At 51.3% G+C, this 23,590-nt stretch overlaps 2 protein-coding genes across 14 annotated transcripts; one reads left to right on the top strand and one right to left on the bottom strand.

The window, feature by feature from the left end:
* Positions 1-5,907: 5,907 nt before the first annotated feature.
* Positions 5,908-14,911, top strand: Znf672 (zinc finger protein 672). 10 transcript variants are annotated; one of them, XM_048815138.1, is made up of 3 exons: positions 5,908-6,196; positions 10,494-10,652; positions 12,627-14,911. In XM_048815138.1, exons 2-3 carry the CDS (start codon positions 10,631-10,633, stop codon positions 14,054-14,056), a joined length of 1,452 nt encoding a protein of 483 aa, XP_048671095.1. In that variant the 5' UTR covers positions 5,908-6,196; positions 10,494-10,630; the 3' UTR covers positions 14,057-14,911. The 10 variants fall into 10 exon arrangements, with proteins under 10 accessions (XP_048671095.1, XP_048671098.1, XP_015348085.1 ...); XM_048815141.1 differs by having other exon boundaries at positions 5,909-6,196; positions 10,494-10,677; positions 12,369-14,911; XM_015492599.2 differs by having other exon boundaries at positions 5,909-6,196; positions 10,494-10,677; positions 12,509-14,911.
* Positions 14,780-23,590, bottom strand: Znf692 (zinc finger protein 692). Of its 4 annotated transcripts, none has more exons than XM_015492595.2 (11): positions 23,461-23,590; positions 23,142-23,170; positions 22,569-22,832; positions 21,567-21,711; positions 21,353-21,475; positions 20,857-21,069; positions 20,693-20,770; positions 20,517-20,595; positions 18,811-18,925; positions 15,894-15,993; positions 14,780-15,781 (listed from the first exon to the last, which is right to left on the bottom strand). In XM_015492595.2, the coding sequence occupies exons 1-11, from the start codon at positions 23,535-23,537 to the stop codon at positions 15,451-15,453; spliced, it is 1,554 nt and encodes a 517-aa protein (XP_015348081.2). In that variant the 5' UTR covers positions 23,538-23,590; the 3' UTR covers positions 14,780-15,450. The 4 variants fall into 4 exon arrangements, with proteins under 4 accessions (XP_015348081.2, XP_015348080.2, XP_048671073.1 ...); XM_015492594.2 differs by having other exon boundaries at positions 20,857-21,072; XM_048815116.1 differs by having other exon boundaries at positions 20,857-21,072; positions 21,305-21,475.

The following is a 23,590-nucleotide window of genomic DNA, read 5'->3' on the forward strand; positions in this document are numbered from 1 at the left end:
GGAAAATATGACCCAAATTGCATGCAAAGTACATTAATACTTAAATAATTTTTTTAATGCTGGTAGAGATGCAGTTTGTTGATTTTTATGACCCACTCACGTTTGAAAACCTATCCTAAACACTAGTGTTCCCAGGCCATGACATTAGCCTGTGACCACCTCCTGCCACCTGATTTCCTGCATGCTCTCACACAAGTCCAGCCCTACTCCTGTCTGTGGCTCTTTCCTTGAAACTGCCTCTAGAGACTCCCCATGGACTGCACTCAGCCAGCAGGCTCCCAGGCATCACTGCTTGGTGCCAGGCTTGCCTTCACTCACTGTGTCTAATCCTGACTTCATTCCCTTTCCCCATATCCTGTTCCTTCTACATTGACTGTGTTGGTGAATGGTTCTACAGAATTTGTCCTAGGTAGACATCTAGAAGACATCCTCAATGTGTCTCCCTTCATAGCTTCATCATGTGAAGTCTCTCTAATCCTTCCTCTCCTCACTGCCATTGCTTCAGCTTAGGTCCTTCTGACTTCCACCATGCACAATGTACCTCAAGAGCCTTCTGGATGGGCCCTATATAATGGCACTTTCAATGATGATGGAAGTTTCTGTATTTACACTGCCCAAATGGGAGCCACTAGCCACGTGTAGCTGTTGAGCACCAAAAATGTGGCCAGTGTGACTGACAAACTAATTTGTTTTTCTTCCTCATGGGCAGAGAATGGGCACAGCATCTTGCCATGTTGCCCAGGCTGGCCTTGAACTCCAGGGCTCAAGTGATCCTCCCCCTGACTCATGGACATACATGGCTAATGATTAATGTACTGTACAGCAGCATATGTCTAAATAATCTTCCTGCCACAAGCGTAGCCCCTCCCAGCCCCTGGCACAAAGAGATGGCCAACCAGCAGTCCTGTTGACTAGTTTAATGAAGGAAACATGACAACATGAAGGCTGAATAAGGATGATAGCAGTACCACGAATTGCTATGTAGTGTCACAAGTCAAGCTTTTTAGTTCAGTAATTTTCTTTTAACTTGATTGGTTATTTATTTCCTCACATTCTTATTTTAAACCGTCTTTGTCATTAAAAACTTTTTCCTTCTTTTTTTTTTTCCCAACAAATACAAACTACCCTTTATCTTCAACAACTTCTATCATCAGTTATATATTTAATAAATACCTCTATCAATCTGTTTAATCAGATTAGTTGACTCATGTTTAGGGACAAAAGCAAATGAGTGGTTGCCTGAAGAAGTGGTGGGAGGGATTGCAAAGTGTAATGAAAAAAAAAACCCCAGAATATACAGGCATGTTTGCTGTCCTTTCCTTGTACTGGGCACTAGTCTGCGCAATCCACAACCAGTAGATAAATTATGCCTGCATTTTACAGCTGCTGCCTCTTGGAAGTGCCACCCACTCCCATGGCTCATCCACTCACCTCTGACTTCTTGATGTTTGCAAACCTCAGACACCATGACTCTTTCCCTCCCCACCAAGGGTAGCCATGCTTTGGAAATTGAGGGACAAGAGGATTACATAAATTGCCTGAGGTTGTGCTGCTGGAAGAGGCAGATCTTGTGTGAGATTTCAGATAATCCAGGTCTCAGGGATAGTACCTCGGTGGCCTCAATAAAGCCTCACAAAAGGAATCAAGGTTACTTAAAATCTTAACACACCATATGTTAATTTAAGTGTATGTGCTTACATTTTAAATGCCTGAATTTTGAAAATAACAAAAATTAAAGCTACTATAGATTTGCATTTGATGTCATTTCAGTTTATATTTACAACTCTTGCTTGACCCCTAAAGTTGTTTAAATTATAAAAATTGATATTATCCTACCCTGTATTTTATTTTGAGATAGATTTTCCCCTGAAACTTCTGCACCATGATTTTAGGTTTATTATCAATATCTTATTTTGAACATAAATTTTATCTTTTTTAAAAATTTCATATTTAAGGACCTAGACACCATGAAGAACTAGGAAATACTTTTGTGCTGTATCATGTTTATCTAATTTACTGTAGCTATTCACAGTTAGTTTACCCACATGATGGTAAAAATAAGTAGTGTCTTTTTGATGGAATCAGTGCCTGAGACCTTGGGCAAGTGCAGACTATAAGCAGTACAGACAACAAGCGATTTTTATTGAGATTACTGTTTACCTTAATTTAAAATGTGTGTTATTGATGAAATTTGTAAATTTTTGTTCATCCTCTTTTATTTCCTGAAGTCCATTTTGATCTGGATTTATAATTAATTAATTAAAATATTCATACATTAATTAAAATATTAATTAAATTAATAAAATATTAACATTAATTAAATTATTAAATTAATTAATTAAAATATTAATTAAAATATTAATTAATATTTAAATAACATTAATTAAAATATTCATACTTAAAAAAATAAAATCTGGGGCTGGGGATGTGGCTCAAGCGGTAGCGCGCTCGCCTGGCATGCGTGCGGCGCAGGGTTCAATCCTCAGCACCACATACAAATAAAGATGTTGTGTCCGCTGAAAGCTAAAAAAAAAAAAATATTGAAAAAGTTTCTCTCTCTCTCTCTCTCTCTCTTTCTCTAAAAAAAATAAAATCTGCAATTTGGTACTTAATTAACCCAGTCTTTTCTCATCATTCTAAATTACTGAATATTAATTTTCTGCATTTGGTCTTTCCGCTGTTGGAAAACTGTCAGTTGACATCTATGGAGTTATTTAAGGACGCACTGGAAGCCACTGTGCTCTAGAGGCGAACATTTTTATTGCACAGGGATCTGAAATCCAAACACTTCAAGAAGGGAAAATATTGCATTAGCAATATAGGAGCATGATGAATGAAACCGAAATAGTCTTCTGTCCTAGTAGCATAGCAAGCCTTCTGAATCTGATTTTAGACACTGAACATCCACTGGGCTCACGTTTCAAACGAGGAATTTGGAATCCTCTGTGCCGTCCTGATAGCCTTTCAGTTGCCCCTTAGCTGGTGTTACCTAAAGCAGGTGCTCTCTGTGCTTGCTCTGCATGACAACTCTCTAGACTGTCTGCTATCTTTTTTCTAATTTGAATTATTTTTAATCGATATATTAAACCTCATACATATTAATTGGGCAATGTGTTGTTTCAATAAATGTATGTTGTGTAATTGTGCAATGTTTCAATCAGATAAACATCTATCTCCTGAAGCACTATTTCTTATGTTGAAAACTTTCCAACTGCTTTCTTATAGCTTTTGGAAATGTGCAGGATATTGTTGCTATCTACAGCACCCTCTGTGCAAGAGCACACCAGAACTTCTTGCTTTTATCTAACCATAACTGAGTACCAATTGGTAAACCTGTCTGTCTGAAACCATGGGCAGTGCCCTCTAGCCAAACCCCATGGCCTTGCTACTATTCGACTCACTCCAGCATGGGGCAATGTCCACCACTTCCTCACATAGGATCCCAAACTTGACCCTGTCCTGACCCCCTCACCATCACCACTAAAGCCTTTAGTGGTTACCCTTCTACAGCTTCCTCCTTTTGGAAGAGTGATGCTCTAGGCTTCTGCCCTTAGCGCTTGTACACCTACAACCTCTTGGACATGCTATCCAGTCTCATAGCTTGCCTCATTCACCTCTAATTTCCTAGTTTTTATGAACCCTCATACACCCTGGCCCTTCCCCAGCCCACTGAGGGAAGCCAACACGTGGGTCTGGGGTAGATTTTTCTACCATATTGCATGAATACAAGATGGGTATGTGATACTTTATTCATCTCTATATTCCTTTACCCAGCCAGGTGTGGACCGTGGGCCACAATAAGAGCTTGTGGAGAGCTGAGGAAGTAGCTTCATGGTAGACCACTTGCCTAGCATGCTCAAGACCCTGGATTTAATCCCTAGCCCTGCAAAAAATAAATAAATAGAAGTTGTGGAAGGGAGGAATCCCTTGATATAACCCAAAATTTCTCTTAGTTTTCTCTCCTTACATCTTTACCTCCTCAATTTCTAGAACTCCAGCCCTGCTTCCCTCTGGGTGCTCCAGAGTTCTAAGCCTCTATTTTCCCTGGTATGGATTTAGTACATGCCTATTCCTTTCCTGGTCAGTCAGTTCCTCTGCACAAACCAGTGTCATCACATATAGTGGCAGAAATCTAGGAAGTGGAAATCCTTCACTTCCATCCACAGATCCCAATATGAGTCTTCACTGCATATTGAGTCATTGAAGTGTACTGATGACCTATGACAAAATTATTCTTATTTACTGTTATAGCACTTTATCCCATTCACAATGGTATGGAAATGTCTGTGGGGGTCTGTCTCCCACGCCCAGCATGTCCTCAAAAGACAGTCTCTATTTTCTCTCCAATACTCTGCTCAATTCCTAGCAGGTAATCTGAAATGTTCACTTAGACACTGACTCTGCCTGCAAGCTTAGAGTTTAGTAAGGGAGATAAACTATACGTATTATTTGAAAATACATAGTAAATGTCTGTAAATACAGAGAATGTGTCCTAAGTGTCTTGTGACCTGCAAAGCTAACAGATTTTCAGTAAATACTTAAGGCATTGCTGAATGACCAATTCCAGTGATCTTCAGAAAGAAGGTACAGTTTTCATCTTGAGGGTGAGCTGGCATTTGAACCAACCCTAAAGGGTAATAAGCATACTATGACAGACAAGAAGAGGTGGAGGAATGAGAGGAGTGTATCCCAAGCTGAAGGAAATGTAAAAAGTGGGAGAGAAATGGTCCAGTTTAGTGGCAACTTGGGAAGAACAAACTAGAAGGCAGGTTAGAAGGTCTTAAATGCCACACCAGAAGGACAAACTTCACTTTTGACAGTTTTTGGTCAGGAATAGGACACAATCATAACTTCAGGGGGATTCATCTGGTGGTTCACAGCTGTTATCTGTGTGTGGAATTATGAACCACTGTGGGAATTGTCATCTATTGATGTAAATTGTTAGGGTAAAAAACCATTTGGTCAGGCCCTCGTCATTCCAGGCCTGCATTCTATGTCTTGGTTTTCAGCTTTGCTATTGTCAGACCTATTCTTATCCCATGCTGTGATAGCAGGTCAGCAAATACTCACGGAGCATCTGTGGGTAGGGACCCTGCATTCATGATTCGTGCTTCAGTAAGACAAAGGATTTTCCTTTAACTATGGTGCAACCTTCCACGGGCTACTTTAGACAACTATAGCAACGTTGCAGGGGAGCGAAGGGTGGAGAGAGAATTTCAATATAAGCTTAAGGAAATGGCAATTTTAAGGGTCTATGAATATGTGGAATTAAAGTAGAGAAGATGGAAAGAGTTTCCTGGCCAAGTGTAAGAGGTGTCAGTGCACACTGACTTAAGAGCCTCCGGATCAGAGCTCTAGATGTCTAACAAGACGAATGATTCTAAGTGATCTCGAAAGGAAAATCAGTGAAGAAGGATCTTGAGGGGATCAACAGTCCCCGCAAAGGGGTCAGCCAGGCTGAAACACTATACATTTCCCGGCACACTAATAGTATCTGCCAGAGGAAGAAGACGTCAAGAGTCTACGTTTGACCAGGGCGCTCTGTCCGCAAGCTCATGGAGAGGCGGTTGTCATGAATAACAGGGGTGCCCAAGCTTCTAGCAGTGCGACCCTGGGCCGGTCTACGTCAAGCAAAATCGAGTCTGGCCTCACTGTAATAAGTCGCTAAACTACTACTGGAAGGGTTTGGAGAGGGGGCCCTCCGAGACCTGGTTCGCGTCGGGCTCAGCACGCAAGGTTACTCCAACCGCTGGGCCAGAGCGCACCAGCCTCAAGACGGCTCACCCAACGCGGCCCGGGGAGTGGAGGGGGCGCGCGGTGCTCGGCGCCCTTTACTCCAATTGGCGGAGATGAGGCTCAGGGGCGGGCAGGCGGGCAGGGGAGGAGGCAGGGATTCGCTGCGCCCGTCTAGGGGCGGGGCCAGGCACCTCCTCGGCTTCCCGCAGGGCCCGCTCCTCCCCAGGGTTCCTGCGCCTCCCTGGAGCTGGGCGGGCAGAGGTGTACCCCCCAGGCTCCCCAGCAACCCGCGACACCAGCCGCCGGGGAGAGCGGGCCTGCGACGTGACCTCCGCCCCGAGGCGCCTCCCGCTGCCCGCTCGGCGGCCGCGCGTCCCCGCCCGGTCTCGGAGTCCGGGAAGCGGTCGGCAGACCTGCCGCAGTGGGAGCCGCGCGGCGTCCGAGGAGCCAGCCGCGACCGGTGAGGGGCCGGGGGCCCGGGAGGGCGAGGGTGGCCGGGGACGGCGGTCCCCTACAGTTGCCGGCTTCTCCCCTCCGCCGCCACTCGAGTCTGCCCGGGCCGAAGCGCCCCTCGGCAACGCGTGACGTTCAGGCGCGGCGGAGCGGCGATTGGTCCGCGCCCCGCCGCGTGCGGCCCGCTCCGCCCAGGCCAGCCTTCAGCGCGTCCTCGCCGCCCTGCCCCGGTGACCTTCGCGTTGGAGGCCCCACGTCGGCGGCCCCGCGGGGCCTCGCCGCATTAAAGGGGCAGTGACGCCGCCATTAAAGGGGCAGTGACGCCGCCGGGCGCGGAACTCTCCTCCCCCCCTCCCTCCGCGTGCAGAACGCCGGGGCGGGGCGGGGCGGGGGCTGGGACAGGCCCCGCGGTGGGAAGGCTCCCGGCCATCTACCCAGCAACTCCCGGCGCGCCGACTGGGGCGCCCCGATAGGCTGCGGGGGCCCACGGAGGCGACCTGTTCAGGTGCCACGTTCCTCATTCCGTGAACAGTCGTTCCAACTCCCATTAAGTACCAAGCACCGAGGCTGAAGGCGAAGCCGACCTCTCTGCTTTAATCGGGAGCCCCGGGTGCGCGGCCGCGCGGGCCACGCTACTCCAACCACGTGGGGAAGGCGGGGTTTGCGGCCAGGGCCTCCGCGGGGCAGAGGTCCGCGTGTTAGGGCCTCTCCAGAGAAAGGCAGTCCAAGGAAACCAGGCCCTCAACTCGAGTCAGCTGCAGTTCTCAAACTTAGACACTTTTCCTCCCCGAGGAAACTGTTTTCCCAGGCAGGAGGGTGACACCCTGAGTTCTCTGTTCAAGGTCACACAATTAGTAATGGAAAAACAGGAGTTAGGACATGTGCCTCTCTGGTTCCTTTAAACAGTTTGCATTCCCAACTCCATAGTATTTAGGGTGATGGAGAATAGGATAACTATAGAAAAAAGCTGGCTCCTCCAGAAACCTAACATTTGTGAGAACTGAATCCCAGCCACAGACTGAAGAAAAATTTTATCAGGACGGACTGCTTTTTTCGAAAGCAAAAGAAAGATGATACAAAAAGAAAAAGGGAGGCTGACCTTAAAGGTCATGGTCATCGTCATCGATGCTTTTATTAGGCAACGGAAGGGCACAATTTTTCAAAGGGAAAATAGCAAGGGGCTACAAGAAAGAACTAGTTTTATAGGGTTTAGGTGAGCTGGGTCATCACTGGTGGGCTCCTTTAGGGTGGGGCAGGAAGGCTATAGGGGAACAGTTGTAGATAAAGGAAGTTCCCTGGGGGGCCATCTTTCTCCTTTCTCTCTGGTGTCTGTTTTCCATATCCTTCCATCTCATAGAAGATTATATTGCCTAGTGGTGTTGTAGCTGTCTTAGTTTGTGTGCAATTCACCCGGATACTCACAACAAAATGGCCCAAGAACATATTTCTCAGGACTTACTCCTGTCAGGAAGCCATCTGTTCATTTTTTAAAAAGCATTGAGTGCCAGATGTGTACACCTTGATAGACCCAGTGAGTATGTTGAAGACCTAACAGTCTTCCTGATCCCGGTTCTGGGATGCCTTGGCCACTCTGGGCCCATGTCAGAGGGATAGGATAAACTACAGTGTACACTCTCTCAGACCTGCCTACATACCCACCTTCTTCACACTTCCAAGTTGTCAACAAAATCTTTGTAAAACCAGAACTTCTGAAAGAATGTCTTTGGCTCATTATCAGACATGGGTACTTGGGTGGAAGGGAGCTGTCATTCTTCTTTCCACCAGCTCTTAAGCATATCTCCAAATGGAAGGAATGTTTTCTCTGGAAGCCTTGGGCCTTGCTGCTGTTGGAGGAGAAAAAAGGAAGGCGGAGGGTCATTCTGTTGCCTGAATTCCACTCGCCATCCTCACCTCCCACAATAGGGCTGGAATATTTCCAAGGTAGATGGGAATCACTGCCCTGTTACTTTGGCTAATTCAGAATAGAGCTGAGTGGTGGGGTTGGAGAATAAGAGGGTCACCTTTTCTATGGCTAGTTACTGAGAAGAGGCCTGAATGAAGCAGGCAAGGATTTTCTCAGTGGCAGGACCTGCACCTCCTGGAAGGGCCCCAAATCAGGCTCCTCAGGCTGAAATAAGCCTTTGCACTACCACCACCCAGAGTAAGGAGTGGATAATTTACTTCTGATTTCCAGATAGTCTAGGGATGTCACAGAAACCTGGAAATGGCATCTCTCAGCTTCCTAAGGGAGTTAGATCCAGCAGAAGGCACCTCTTCTGGATGCAGCTCCCTCTTTCTGTCTTCCCACACACCAGGTCCTGTCCCCTTTTGAACACTGTTCCATTTCCTAGACCAGGGTTCTAAGGTAAATGCTGTGCACATAGACCAAACCCCAGGGCCAGCATCCTACCCCCTACTCCCCTGTCCACCATACTTCCCACTGAACCACACAGTCAGGTATGTTGCCACTGCTCAGTGAGCAGTTACAGGTCAGCTGGGCCCTCTAAGATCCGGTGGGGGCTGCTTCAGGGAAAGTGACAGACCTCTTGTGTCTTCAAACCTACGTGCTTCTGCTGGATGACTCTGGGACAGGCCCATAAGGGAACCCCAGGTCAGAGGAGGGTAATGGGTAATGACTACCTCAAAGACTACTGGCAGGATGAAAAGGGGTCACGTCCACAAATATGTAGCAGTGGGAGAATGTTTTGAGTGGTCACAACCCCAAGGCCCAACCAGTTCTACATGAGCATTACAGACATCCACTTCCCAAAAGAGCAGGTGGATTTCTTTGGAGTGGGTGGCCAGTTGCTAGAGCCTTGGAAAAGGCTCCTGTGTGGTTTTGGTGGCATGAAGTCAGGTGGACACAACCTTCCAATCAGAGCACTCCAGAGACCTTGAGGTGGGCTACCTTTGGTAAGATGTTACAGGATTTGGAAAGGTCATATAGACAAGTGCTATCCAATAGAAATGAAAAATAAGTTGTATTTGTAATTTAAATTTTTTTAAAAATAGGTGAAATTTTAATAGTATGCTTTATTTAACATATATAAAATATAAAAATATTTTCCACGTGATCAACATTAAGCATTATTAATGAGATATTTTGTAGTATTTTTTCTTACTGTCTTTGAAATGAGGAGTTCATCTAACCCATTCAGCCCATCCCCCTTTGGACTCAGTTTCAAGTGCTCAGGGGCCACGTGTAGCTCTTGGCTGCTGGAATAGATGGTACAGTTCTCAAGAGTTCCCTCAGTTTCACTTCTTGCATCTTCTCTGGCAGTGTGACTGGCAGGTCTACGTCAAGCAAAATCTTACATATGGAGTCTGGCCTCACTGTAATAAGTCACTAAACTACTACTGGAAGGGTTTGGAGAGGGGATCCCCGAGACCTGGTTTGCGCCAGTCACTGGCCACTCTGGCCACAGCACACAATGAGTTTTGCGAACTTTGTAATGGATAGAGATGGCAAGATGATCATTTGCTTCTTGTCAATTGTAACTTTCTGGGTCTCTGTTCCCACCCAAGAAGTGCTGGTGTTGCAAAACAGAGTACCAGGAAAGAGGATTCTTTTTGTTCTGACTGAAGGACATGGCTCAGAGGAAAAGAATTGTTAATTAATGTCCTAATTGCTGATTAATTCTTCTTTTTTTTTTTTTTTGGCAGGGGGTGCCAGGGATTGAACTCAGGGGCATTTGACCACTGAGCCATATCCCCAGCCCTATTTTGTATTTTATTTAGAGACATGGTCTTACTGAGTTGCTTAGCACCTCACTTTTGCTGAGGCTGGCTTTGAACTTGCTGTCCTCCTGTCTCAGTCTCCCAAGCTGCCGGGATTATAGGCATGCGCCACCACGACGGGCCTAAATGGAGGATTAATTCTAATGCCCTTGAAATGTAATTTCTGATCAATTAGTTAGGGCACGAAATACCTGTCTATTAAGACAAAAATAAATAAATGATATATGAAACTTAGAAGTTTATCTTAAATCTACCATGAATGTTAATTTTTCTATTAGCTTATTTTACTTCTTAGTACCTATTTTTATTAGTTATATGTGGAGAATTTGTAAGTATTAAATGCATGAAACACTGAAATATTGTCAGTATTCAACAGTTAGGAATTCACAGACCACAGTCACCCCCTTGCCTTTTCCCAAGCTTGCCTGTACTTCATCTTTTTTCCAAAGTAAAAGAATTTAGCAGCATAGCAACTTTAAAACTTACGCGTACCCAGGGGGTCATAGTGAGAGTGGTCTACTGCTTGTTCTTTTTGGACACAATGGTACTTTATATTTTTCTTCCAGGTTTCTGCCCCATGCACAGGTCCCTTTGTTTCTGTGATGAGCACCACAATGGGGTGAGGTTTGGAAGAGAGACCTGAAGGCCCACTCTGGTACCGGAGCACCAAACCTGCGCTTTACAGTGGAACCTCTCATATCCCATGTCAGTGACAAGAGGAAACGGTATTTTTGTTTAGCCACTGTTTAGGTGTGTGTTTGTGTTGGCGCATTTGCCTTTTGTTGGACATGTGTCCTGGAAGCAATGGCCTCAGAGAGTGTGGGCTCCAAAACTATGGGCTGGGAGTGCCATGCCTCCTGGAGACCCCCAGGGAGGCAGGCCACTCACCAGGCCTTGGGCATTGCCCTTTTGGCATTTGGGTCCAGCCACTGGGTCTCTAGGAATTTCACTCCCATGCAGGCAAGCATTCTTTTGAACTGATGTTCAGTGAATCAGCAGCCTGGTTGACTGGGTGAAACCTGGGTGACTAGTTGGTAAAACCTGAGTGACTGAGTTAAACCTGGGTGACTGGGTTGAAAGGTTCCCTGGAGGATCCTTTCATTCTGCTCATTGGTCTGCAGTGGTGCTCAAACCCTGCTTTCAGATTTTGTTTGAAAATCGTTATTTTTTTTACTAAGATGGCTTGGATTTCTTGACCAAAACCAAAACAAAAATAAAACATGGAGTGGTGTCACAGATGAAACAAGAATGGAAATTGGTCACTGAGTGGTTCAAGATTCATTCTTCCTAGTTTTTTATATTTGAAAATATCCATTAAAAATATCTTCCCTAGGCCAGGTGCGGTGGTACACGCCTGTAATTATAGCAGCTTGGGAGGCTGAGGCAGGAGGATCACAGGTTCAAAGCCAGCCTCAGCAATTTAGCAGGCCCTAAGCAACTTAGAGATATGCTGTCTCAAAAAATAAAAAAGTTGGGGGATGTGGCTCAGTAGTTAAGCACCCTGGGCTCAGTTCCTGGTACCAAAAAAAAAAAAAAAAAAGCTAAACTAAGGGTTATACATAATCTTCAATGTCCCCACTCATTGGGCTGGTGATAGACTCATGGACCAGATCAGGAGGTGAAGCCACATTTACATTCTTAGCTGGAGGGTTTGTGAAGTTGTGTGCATTTAAAAAAAAAAAAAAGGCTGATCCTGCTTAGAGAGATGCCAGAGAACCTGTTAGGAATACTATTGGAGATTTCTCACTCTGCATGTTCTCAGATCCCTAGGGTTGCAGCAGTAAGGAAAGTGTGCAGAGTGTTGACAAACTTGTATAGCTGAGAATTAGAAAGAGGTCCTGTTCTTTCCCCCAGCCTTGCCTGAAAATGTGGAATGCACTTCTTGGATAACACCACTAACTTGTAATAACTGTTTTGTGAATTTTCCATTCTTCCTTTTTGCCTCTCTCGTGGATCCTGACTTGCTTTCTCAACTGGGCATGTACTAAGTAGTTGTTTATAGGTGATGTCCAAAGCTAAGGAACAATTTTGGGGGGTTTCTCAGATACCTTCGCTTGCCCAGGTTGAGCCCCTTCCATAACATCAGATGTGTGCCCTTTGCCAGGCTATTGCTGCTTCTGTGGCATGCCCTTGTGCTTTAGTATGTGGCCTCTTTGTCCTTCCAGGCTTGGGTGGTTCACTGTCCATGCTCAGGAAGTGGTGGCGGAGGACTCCTTGGTATGGTCTGGCCTGGGTTCTCAATACTCCACCCCTCCTTGTCATTGCCTAATGCTTCCCTAGGCCGGACACCCGGCCTGCCAGTGAACAGGCCAGGCATTCCCATTTCTTCCCTCTCCAGAAGTGTTGAGGGTGCCGGGTTTCCGCACTGAACTAAACTCCCCTTTGAATCCACACCTTTCTGCTCTCCAGGACAGATGTGATCCATCCCTCCTCCCTTCCAGGTAGTACAAGAACACTCCCTTCATATTGATGGGATCCCCAGGATAAGACAACCTGTCACAGGAAGCGTTCACGTTAACCTCTCCCTTCCGACAGCGGGGTTTGGCAGCTCTGCTGGACTCACATGACTTTCTCCCCGCAGAGTTTAGCAGCAGGGTGAAGCTGGCCTCAACTTGCCCGTGGAATAGAAGCAGCGCCTACAGGTGACAGAAAGACCTCTAGAAGACACAGTTTTGAGGCCTCCCCCTCTTCCCTCTTAGGAAAACCAAAACTTACCTTTGGAGCAAGGAGCACATTTCCCTGCAGGCCGCCCCTCACCATGTTGGCGGCTTCAGGCAATGTGGCAGTGGGCAGACCCTACGCATGCAGCGAGTGTGGAAAGAGCTTCCGCTACAGCACAGTGCTGCTGCGGCATGAGCGTGCCCATGGTGGTGATACCTGTTTCCGCTGCCTGGAGTGTGGCGAGCGCTGCGCACAGGCTGCCGACCTGCGTGCTCATAGGCGGACCCACGCAGGCCAGACGCTCTACATTTGCAGCGAGTGTGGCCAGAGCTTCCGCCATAGCGGCCGACTCGACCTGCACCTGGGTGCCCACCGTAGGCGCAGCCGCGCCTACCCATGCCGCCTGTGCGGTGGCCGCTTCCCTCACCTACCTGCGCTGTTGCTGCATCGCAGCCGCAGACACCCGCCCGAACAGCCTTGCCGCTGCCCACTGTGTGCACGTGCTTTCCGGCAGAGCGCGCTGCGTTTCCACCAGGCGCGGGCGCACCCAGCTGGCAACCCGGCTGTCCCCACCCCTGGCGCGCCCCACCGCTGTACACAGTGCCCTCGGGCCTTCCGCAGCAGTGCAGGGCTGCGCAGTCATGCACGCGTCCACACTGTTCCCAGCCCTGGAGCCCACATGCCCCCACAACCCCGTCCTACAGACGTGCACCAGTGCACTGTATGTGGCAAGACTTTCGGCAAGAGTTCCACACTAACGCGCCACCTCCAGACGCACTCAGGTGAGAAGCCTTTCAAGTGCCCAGAGTGTGGCAAAGGCTTCCTGGAGAGTGCCACGTTAGTGCGCCACCAGCGTACACACACGGGCGAGAAGCCCTATGCTTGCAGTGACTGTGGACGCTGCTTTAGCGAGAGTTCCACGCTCCTACGCCACCGGCGCAGCCACCGTGGCGAGCGGCCACACGCGTGCACCACTTGTGGTAAAGGCTTTGGGCAGCGATATGACCTGGTGGTACATCAGCGCATCCACACCGGGGAGAGGCCCTTCCCATGTCCCGAGTGTGGCCGCGGCTTCAGCGATCGTTCAGACCTCACCAAACACCGCCGTACGCACACTGGGGAAAAGCCATATGGCTGCGAGCTGTGTGGCAAGCGATTCACGTGCGTGTCCAACCTCAACGTGCACCTGCGCAATCACGCAGGCCATAAGCCACACACGTGCCCTGAGTGTGGCAAGGCCTTCAGCGTCGCCTCCAAGCTTGCACTGCACCGAAAGACACACCTGGGCGAGCGGCCAGCGAAATGTGCTGAGTGTGGCAAATGCTTTAGCCACAGCCGATCACTGTCACAGCATCAGCGGGCCCATACACGTGCCCGTGCTGCTGTCCGTGAGGCTGCAGGAGGCACGGACCTGGTCCTTATGGGGCCAACTGGACAGGAAAAGCCAGGGGTCTTATGTCCCCGATGAGGGTGACTTGCTGGGAGGCTTCTTGAAGGGGCCTGGGCTAGCACCCCTACAGTGCCAAGGGACAAAAGAGGACTCACAGGTTTGGCCTTTTGCACTTCTGTTGGTGCCCTTTGTTTACCAGGATTGCCTTACCTCTGCACTGACTTCCCCAGAGGCTCTTTCCCCATCCTCAGTCCTTGAATCTCCCAACCTCTCCAGGTATGGGGGAGGGCATCAGGACAGCCCTCCCGCAGTGTGCAAGGGGTCCCAGAGCTGTGTCCTGTTGCTGGCCTGTGTTCTGGTATTTTTCCTGTTTTCCCTCCTGTGTGCTGTCTTCTCCCCTCTCCTTACGCCAGTGTGCATTTCCTCGGCCTCTTTCCCCAATACTTTTGCTGCTGTGCCTCTCTAGGTACTAAAGTCACAGATTTGGCTAGTTGCATCTTGCCAGCTCTGTGGTCTTCTTGCCAGTTAGTTGTACCTGTTAAACTGCTTTCTCCCTCTGCTTGAAAGATGGAGATGGGAGCCCAATCCATTGAACAGCATCTCCATGCCAGGAGCTGCTTGCTCCCTGGGAATGGTAGCCCACCCAGATGAGACCAGGCAGGACCCTCAGCATGACTATCTTCTGTCCCCAGAGCAAATTCGGGTTCCTATTAGGACAATGTTTTCCGGCCAGGTGGGGGACATTTTGCCCTGGCATGTGGGATAAGACCATGTGGGTTCACAAAGCCAAGTACTGCCAAGTGGAGTATCAGAATATTATTTCCAAATCAAACTTGGAACCATGGGGTAACAGGTTCACAGGTGGAAGCAGGACGGAGACTCCTGGAATTGTGACTTTTTGCTTACGGCTGGTGAAATAAAAGAGTTGTTTGGGTTTTGGATGCCAAGAATCTCTTTGTCAAATCTGAGGTTGCTGTCTTCACAGACTTTGGGAGTATCCAAGAGCCAGGTCCTTCTATAGTTCCAAGGTCTCACCCCTTTCCAAGGACCTAGATGACGTGCCTCATCCTGGTCTAGCTTAGCCCACCACTCTGTGGGGACCCTCTCTCCATACTGTTACAGCCTCTCTCTTCAAGGATGAGAGTAGGTTTATACTCCCCAGGAAAGACTACCAAAGTGCCTAGTGAATCTGGAAATCAGGGTGAGGGCAGGTGAGAGCCTGCAGAGAGAGAGAGGGGCCTGTACCTGTCCTGCATGCTGGCACACTCTCACATCCAGCTCTCAAAGAAATCCAGCATTCCTACATCTCAGGTACTAAAACGTGCTCTGCCCAAAGTGCTCATGTAAAATACTCGTTTATTCTTTCCTTCAGGAAGACTAAAGTAGCCTGGCTCTTCAGGGCCCGTGCCTCCACCTGCACTCCCTGTGGCCTAGTTTCTGGGACCAGATATCTGCAGTTATCCTCCGGGCTTTTAGTCCTGTGCAGTCCCTGGGGACTGGCTCCCTGAAGCCAGCTGAGGGGGAAAGGTCACTGCTGAGGGAGCACCAGAGCCTTCAGCGGACCCCAGAGGTTCGGGAGCAGAGCCGCTGCAACAGGGCTCCAGCGGGCCGGGTGGTTCCTGTGGGGCTGGGCGCAGAGCTGGGTGACTTTTGCTGCAGTGAGCAGCCACACTGTCTGGCCTCTCAAAGCGCTTGCCGCAGAACTCGCAGGGGAAGCGCCAAGCTGCCGCTGTCTCTGCATGCTTGCGCCGGTGCCAGTTCAGGGAGGCCTTCTGGCGACAGGTGAACCCACAGATCTCACACCTGCAGCCAGGGACAGAGGAGGGAAGGGGTAAGCCTTGACTTCAGTCTGCCTTGACTCCCCCAGGGCTTCCTGCTGGGCCCCGCCTGGGACCCTCAGCACTCAGGCACTCACTGCAGGGGCTTCTCTCCAGTGTGGATGCGTCTGTGAATGACGAGGTTGCTGCTGGTGCGGAAAGACCGGGCGCAGAACTCACAGATATAGTCCCGGGTGTCTGTGGGCACACGAGGCACACTCCAGCGTCTGTCCCCAGGCCCACGGCCCCTCCGTGGCCCACCCTGCCCATTATCCCCCACAGAATGCAGCAGTCCTAGGGGTCAGTCCTGGTTTTGTTCTAAGGAGGTGCCCAAATCATGGAGCCTGTCTGGACTTCCTTTACATGGAGAGGTGGGACGACTGAGTGGGGAGGGGCACAGAATGGAACATCCAGCTGGAAGGCTCCATCACTGTCACACCCCTCTCCACCCAAACCCTGATCTCCCTGTGGAGTTGCAGCGACCTCATCATGGGCCCTGGAGCTGGTCTTTGCCAGAGGAATGGAGAGTTGTGTCCCTGTGGACAGGAACACCAGGCAGTAGCCACAGGATACCTGGAGTCAGGGGCAGGAAGCAGGACTATAGTCCAAGCCCCAAGGATACTTTCTGGCATCTGGAATCATCTCCCCATGCAGGCCTGCAGACCACAGGTCCAGCCCTGCTCAGGGCCCTGCGGAACACCTAGACTGCTGGCAATGACTGTCCTCTCCTTCCAGAGTCTGCTCCCTGCTAGTTCCAGCCACACCTGCTTGTTGCCCATGGTTACTGCATCTCCAGCAGCTCACAGGGACTGCTGTGGTTCTCCCACAGCCTCAGGCCTGCAGGGAAAGCGCTGGGCCTGCTTCTCCTGGTACCCACAGACCTCTTCCCTCTATCCTCTACAGACCTACAGACTCCTCCCTTGTCACTCCCATCCATCCACACAGCTCTGACTCCAGGCCCTCTTTCCAGAGTCACTGTCCTCACCACCTGTCTTCCTCAGGTCACACTCCAGCACTGTGCAGCCTCAGAACTCACAACTTCAAGCATCCTGGCTCCAGCCAGGGCCTCCTACCGTGTGCTGCTATGATAATCTCCTGACATCCAGGCCTCTGGTCCATTGGCCCCACTACCTTGTCAACGTCCCTCTCCCCTCAGCTCTGTTTTCATGGCCATCTTAGGTGTCCTTCACTGATACCACCAATCTGCCCACTCCTCACTCCCACCCAACACAGGACAGACAAACTGGACCTACTCTAGGCCTGTACATGTGTAGGGGCATTGTCCTTCCTGTAGCCTCTTCATCTACAGCTGCAGCTTCAGGGGCTCACCATCCATCTGCAGTCCCCTGGCCTGTCCACTCTCTAGAATCCAGAGGACACTCTGCCCATCCACTCGCCTCCAACACCTGGGCTCTCCATACTTGCTCAGCACTGCTCCTGTTTTCCAAGCCACCAAGAAGGAAGAAACCAGCAGAGTGGACCCCACCCTCTGCCCACCGGGCCATCAGCTGACCTGCATGCCAACCCTTGGCCACAGCCCTCAAGGCCCGTCTCACTCAAGGGCCCACTGGCAGGTGTCAGCAAGGCCTGCTCTGTGGGCTTACTCCCACCTCTGCCCTGAGCCCACAGGCCCATAGGTGTAGATCCTCTCCCCATGTTTGCAGCAAACCCCAAGCTCTCCAGATGATTGCGCTGCTCCCACAGCTGCCTCAACCCATGGCCTGACGCCCAGCTCAACCCCTCCTGCCAGAACACTTTCCTGCGGTCAAGGACAGCTTCCCACAGCCACAGCTGGGAACCCTCCTCCCTGGAGCACTCGCTGTCCCCCAACCCTCAGATCCTACCTTTGCTTTCCCCTGTGCCCATCTGGCAGGCCCAGGACAGGTGTGCCACACTCAGGCCCACTCTCCCCATGTCTCTGTGGGACCCTCCTCCACCTCTTCCAAGGCCACCCATAAGACAGGGTTCCAGGTGCACCATGCTCAGGACCCCTCTCCCACCTCTCTGTGGGGACCCTCCTTGGGGGCTCCCAACACTCAAGACAGATTGGCCTGATGTGTCTGCTGTGACTTCGCATCTCCTGGGCTGTATTTTCCTTCACAGGACACTTCTCCTTTAAAGTGGGGAAACCTTCTGCCTGTTGCTCTTCTGGTGTCCTCCGAGCCACCCCTGACTCCTGCTGCCTGTCCTGCACGAGGCGGTTTCATCCTGCCCCTGCAGCCTTCTGGCCATCACACATACAACAGCCTCAAGCCACTGCTCACCAACTGCCACGGCTGGTCCAGGCCACCATCACCATCTGCCCATCTCCATAGTTGCCTGGCAGCTAAGCACCACGCTCTACGCATCTGTGGTCCTCCTACTTTCCACACAGCATTGTGACCTGGCCTTTGTCTCGTCTCACTGGAGGCAGGAGCCACATTGTCCTGCGGTGGTCTCCAAGGCCACCACTCCTGTGAGCTTCCTCCCTAACCTCCTGGCCTCCTCCCTCCCCGAGAGCACCACAGGTGAGACCAAACGCCTCCCCCATGCTTGGTCCTAGGACTGAGGAGGGTCTCCACACTGTCTTCACTCAGGGCTCGCTCAGGCTTCACTTCCTACTGCAGCAAGCCTCCTTGCTGCCCTAGCATCACTTCTTGTCATTCTTCATCACTAAGTGGGTGCTTGTGGGCTGAGGGCTTCCTGCTGTGCACTGCTGTACCCAGCCCCGGGCACAGTCCAAGCAGACCAGGGCTAAATTCACAGGGATGCAGGGCGACCCTAGAGCCACCCTCAGAGGGAAGAGCAGGTTCACAGAGAGAGAGGGTGTCCCCCGGGGGAGGGGAGGCCCCAGAGGGAGAAGGTGAAGGACACGGGGAGAAGGTGAAAGCGTGGGGCAGGTGAAGATGGAGGCCCAGGGGGAGGTGAAGACCACAGGGTAAGGGGAAGGACACAAGGGACAGGAAAGGACACAGAGGGAAGAGAAGGGACACTGGGGGGGGGGCAGAGACAGATGAAGTGGACCCTAGCACTCACCACTGTGCAGCTTCACGTGCTCCTTCAGGTGCTTCTTAAAGTTGAAGGACTTCCCACAGGCGGGCTCCGGGCAGCAGAAGGACTTCTGGTGAATGTGCTGGTACTTCTTGTGGTGCTGAGGAGGAAGGGGTGGCAGGGGAGGAGGGCCAGGAGGATGACTGCCTTCCTCAGGGAGACGGACTGAGCTGAGGGGCAGGCAGGCACCTCTGCCACCTCCCGCACCACAGCCCTGTCACGGCCTGGTCACGCCACCTATCCTCGCCTGCACCAGGAGCAGCGCCACATCCATCCCACACCGGCCACTCTGCTGTGCCCCACCCACCCTATCCTGACATGGACTCCCACTTGGTCATCTCTTCAGCGCGATGCCCCACAGTGGCCCTGTACAAAGGCCCCACAGTGGCCCCGTGACACTCCTGCCCACCTACCACAGACTCACTGTTGGAGGGGAGAGTGGTCTAGGTGAATGTGGCTGTCCTCTTCCATGTCAGTACTAATGGACAACACACCCTCGACCACCTGACAGCTCAGCCACTGATGCACACTAATGTCATATGAATATGTGGTTCCCTTCTAACCTGCTTAGAAACACACACACCACAGCCTCCCAGTGGAGAGTACTGTTAGGGGTAAGGGGTTCTCTCTGACCCTCCCTCTGGAAGTTCTGGGGACCAAACCCAGGACCTGACATATGCCAGGCAAGCGCTTGCCACAGGGCTACACCCCATGCCCAGGAGATGGGCTCTCAGATCTCCATGCCCCCATCATGAGTACTTCCTGTCATCTAAGCTAATTCCCACCCTAGCTGTCCCTTGCACCACCATCCTGTTTAGCCACAGTTCAACCTCTGGAGCAGCCTCGGCCTCCCACACAGCCAGCTCAGGTGTCTGCCCCTGCCAGGGCTCTGCTCAGCTACTGGCACTCAGGCACCCCCATGACTCCCATGTGGCCTCCTGTAGAGACATTCTCTGGTCCCTCCCACTCACACCACAGTCAGGACCCACTCTGCCATGGGCTCTGGCCAACTGTGGATCCTGGTCCTCTTCCCCACTGTTTCTCAAACTTCCTGGGCAGAGAGGCTGGGGACAGGACCGCTGCCCAGTCCTTCTAGTCATCACTTCTCGGCCTTTTGGCTAAGATTAAGTGCAGTCCTTCTAGTCTACCCATGCAGGCCAGCAGGGGTGTGGAGACAGCCCCAGCACCACCTCGCTCTAGCAGAGAAGCCTTGGCAATGCTGAACCTCTCAGGGAGCCTTGGTTTCCCTAATTGCAAACTGGCAGTAATATCACCACCTACTCCACAGCAAGTCTGTGAGGATCAAGAACTCACGTCAAGCACCTAGAACTGCACCAGCACCTACCAGTGACTGACGAACAGGCACTGTGTAGTCCTCTGAGGACCCACAAAGCAAGCAGGAGTGGGCAGGAGCTGTGTGCCCATGGCTTGGTTTTCCACATCTACTGGTTATCTATCTCATTTAAAGGTTAATGTAGGAAACTGCCTGTTCACAACAACCTTCTTCCTCCTGGCTTCCAATTCCCCCTACACCTAGACTTCTTTTATTTTCCTTCTTTTTCCTTCCACTCCCTCCCTTTATTTCTTTTTTGCAGTGCTGGGGATAAAACCTAAGGGCTTGCATGCCCCTGACCACACCCTGAAGTCCTCCTCAGCCCCAGCACACACGGGGCCCCAACTGGGTCCCTCACATTCAGATACTGCCGGTTGGAGAAGATCCTTCCACAGCCAGGGAAATCACAAGACATCAGCTCTCTTTTGGCAGCTTTCCTAGGAAAGGAAAGGGGGAGCAGAATGACTCCCGCCTGCTCTCCTCCACTCCCCTCCTCTTGACCCTGTCCAGAGCACCATTTCCTCCAAGTCCTACCTAATTCTTTTGGGCCCAATCTGTGCAGTGTCCTCATCCCAGTCCGGTGTCAGGGCAGATGAGGACTGGCTTGTAGGGCTAAGGGCAGCAAAGAGGGAGTGGAGGGTCTTGAGGGAGGGCCAGTCATAGGGTACCCTTGCCCTCTCTGTTGGCTGTCATGTTACCTGGCCAGTGGCTCTGTCTGCTGAGCCACTGAAGGGGTCCCACTGAGCTCCAGCTGCACCCCAGCATCTGATGGCAGAGGGTCTCTGGCACCCTCGGTGTGTGTGGATGAGGGTGGAGTAGGAACAGGGAGAGCTGCAGGGGCTGGTGCTGTCTCTCCCTCCTTGGGTGTGGGGGTGACAGGGGCAAGGGGTGGTCTGGTGTCATCTGGCTCACTGCTGAAGGGAGACGAAGAGAAGGGCATTACCTTTCTGGGCACTCAGCCAGCCCTGACAACCCTAACCCTAAACTGAAAATCTCAAACTTGGAATAACCCTGTTCCTCCCCAGGGTCTCCATTCATACCTGCCTTCAGCCCACAGTCTCCCCTGGAGCCCATCTTCCAGTTACTCTGCCTTTGCCAAGGCTCACCTGCCCTCCCCAGCAGCAAGCCCACCCCTCGAGTCTGCACCTTGTGCCTCTTGTGCTCCACCCAGCACCTCCCTCCATCCCAACTTGCTCATCTGGGGAGGAGCTGTAGGTCCATGGGCTGGCATCGCTGAGCATCTCCTCTTCATCCTCCTCACTGTCTTCCTCTTCCTCTCCTGAGGGCACGAAGGCCTCCGGTGGGGGTCCCGCCCCTCTGCAGGCCAAGGAAAGCAAGCCTGAGGTCCTGCTCCCACACACCACCATCTGTGCAGGCCCATCCTGTCCCTCCTCCCTCCCATCCTCACCTGGGCACCCTGGCTTCTTGAGTCCTCTCATGCGCAGACTCCAAACCTGTTGACACAGGCAGGGTCAAAGGAGGGAACACAGGGCTCAAGGAATGAGGACAGATGTGGGGAGGCCCTCTAGGAAGGGGGCAGGGCCAAGAGCCTACTGGAGTGGGAAGATGCATTTTGGTTCAGAAGTTCTATTCACATGGACCAAAAATAAACAAACAAATAAATAAATTAAGCAAGCAAGCAAGCCAGAAGCACACAGTGAGAACCTTCTTTCCAGTACTGTCCCCTAGTCACCTGGCTCTCCCCAAGGCAGCCAGTTTCCTATGTGTCCTTCCAGAGACATTTTATACAATTACATACAGATAGATAGATTTTGTTTTATTTATTTATTTACAGTACTGGTGATTGAATCCAGTGGCCCTCAACCACTGAACTATATCCTCAGCCCTTAGCTTCAATTTCTTTTGAGATAAGATCTCACTAAGTTGCCAATGTTGGCCTTGAACTTGGCATCTTCCTGCCTCAGCCTCCCCAGTCACTGGGATTACAGGTGTGCACCACTGTGCCTGCCCTTTTTACCCTTATTTTTTTATTTTCCACTAATGACAATACACCATATCTAACAATGTATGTGAGGACTATTTCCTTGTTGCCATAAAAGGATTGTTTTTAGAAACAAGGTTCTGAGCCAAACGTGGCAGTGCCCACCAGTAGTACCAACTGCTGGGAAGGGTAAGGCAGGAGGGTTGCAAGTTCAAGGCCAGTTCTGGGAATGTAGCTTAGCCACCATCTGTGGAGGCCTATCCTATCCCAGAGGACCTCTGGATTCAATCCCCACTACTAAAAGAAAAAAAAAGGAAGGAAAGAAGAAAAGAAACAAGATTGTCCCAGAGACCTGAAAACCTTTTTCCTTCATGTTTTCCACAACTCTTTTTTTTTTTTTTCTTTCTATGGTACTGGGGATGGCACCTAGGATCTCACCCATTCCACAGCCTCTTTCCCCTGGCCTACCTGCAGGCTCCTGCCCACTCCTGGCCTCGGGGCTCCAGCTCCTTGGGCTAGTCCGTGGAAGAGAGGTCTGCTTGGGCACCTCTGGAGGTGTAGGGCTCAAGGAAGGTTCCCAGGAGAAGGTGTGGCCGGCTGAGCACTCCCACACCAGCCCCCCATCTTGGCCCCCAGGTCCCCGAAGACCAGGCACTAAGCTGCATTCCCGACTGTGGACATGGGACAAGAGCACCAGATACTGCAGACCCTTGGGGGGCAAAGGCTCTGGACCTGGAGGGGTTGGGGGAGCAGTCATGTTGGGCTAGGAGGCCCCTCCTCTCACCCAGAAAACCACATTTAGACAATGCTGTCCCCAGAAGCCCCAGTGCAGTTTTTCATCCTTCAGAGCGCAGACCCGAGGCCCTGAGACGTTGCTCCCCTTCCCAGAGGTGCCCAAAAGACTAACTCCCCAACTCCATCCCCTTTCCCACTTCATTCAGGGCTTCCAGCCAACTATCTCTGGGTACCATTGTCTTCTGGGTACCACCAATCCCTTTGCTCCTGTACCCTCTGGCTCCTCCTCTGCCATCCTCTACCTACCTGCACAGAGGACACAGCCAGAAGTGTACCTGCCGAGGGAGAAGCTGCAGGTCAGATCAGAGCCCGGGTGACCATCACCCTCAGCTCTGGGCCACACACTTAAGGGGCCAGGCCTAATGACCCCTCTTCGCTGGGGCCACGGAGGTTGGAATGACCCTGGGAGGCCACAAATCACTCAGGTCATCCTGCTAAAGTGAGAAACCTGAAGGTGGAAAGGAGCAGTTGCTGCACCTGACCCCCGAGGGGACAAGAGGCTTGCTGCCTGAGGCCCGCCCCGACCCCTCCCGACACCCCCACCCCCAGCCCCCGCGTCCCTGACCGGTCCAGCAGGAACTTGGCGAGCTGTGAGTGCAGGGAGAAGCCCAGCCGCTCCTTGAGGAGGCACCATTGCTCCATGTGGCCGCCCAGGCGGATGCGGCACTTGCTGCGGCGCGCGTCCAGCTGCCTCC

The sequence above is a fragment of the Marmota marmota genome, unplaced genomic scaffold (assembly GCF_001458135.2).
Source record: "Marmota marmota marmota unplaced genomic scaffold, marMar, whole genome shotgun sequence".
Taxonomy (NCBI): domain Eukaryota; kingdom Metazoa; phylum Chordata; class Mammalia; order Rodentia; family Sciuridae; genus Marmota; species Marmota marmota.

Coding starts and splice junctions, on each gene's coding strand:
- Znf672 (XM_048815138.1), top strand. CDS start 10,631: ATGTCAGTGACAAGAGGAAACG. Junction 10,653..12,626: donor GTCAGTGACAAGAGGAAACG/GTATTTTTGTTT, acceptor CTTCCCTCTTAG/GAAAACCAAAACTTACCTTT.
- Znf692 (XM_048815116.1), bottom strand. CDS start 23,537: ATGGAGCAATGGTGCCTCCTCAAGGAGCGGCTGGGCTTCTCCCTGCAC. Junction 22,833..23,141: donor TGGCTGTGTCCTCTGTGCAG/GTAGGTAGAGGA, acceptor CAACCCCTCCAG/GTCCAGAGCCTTTGCCCCCC. Junction 15,994..18,810: donor GCACGTGAAGCTGCACAGTG/GTGAGTGCTAGG, acceptor GTGTGCCCACAG/ACACCCGGGACTATATCTGT.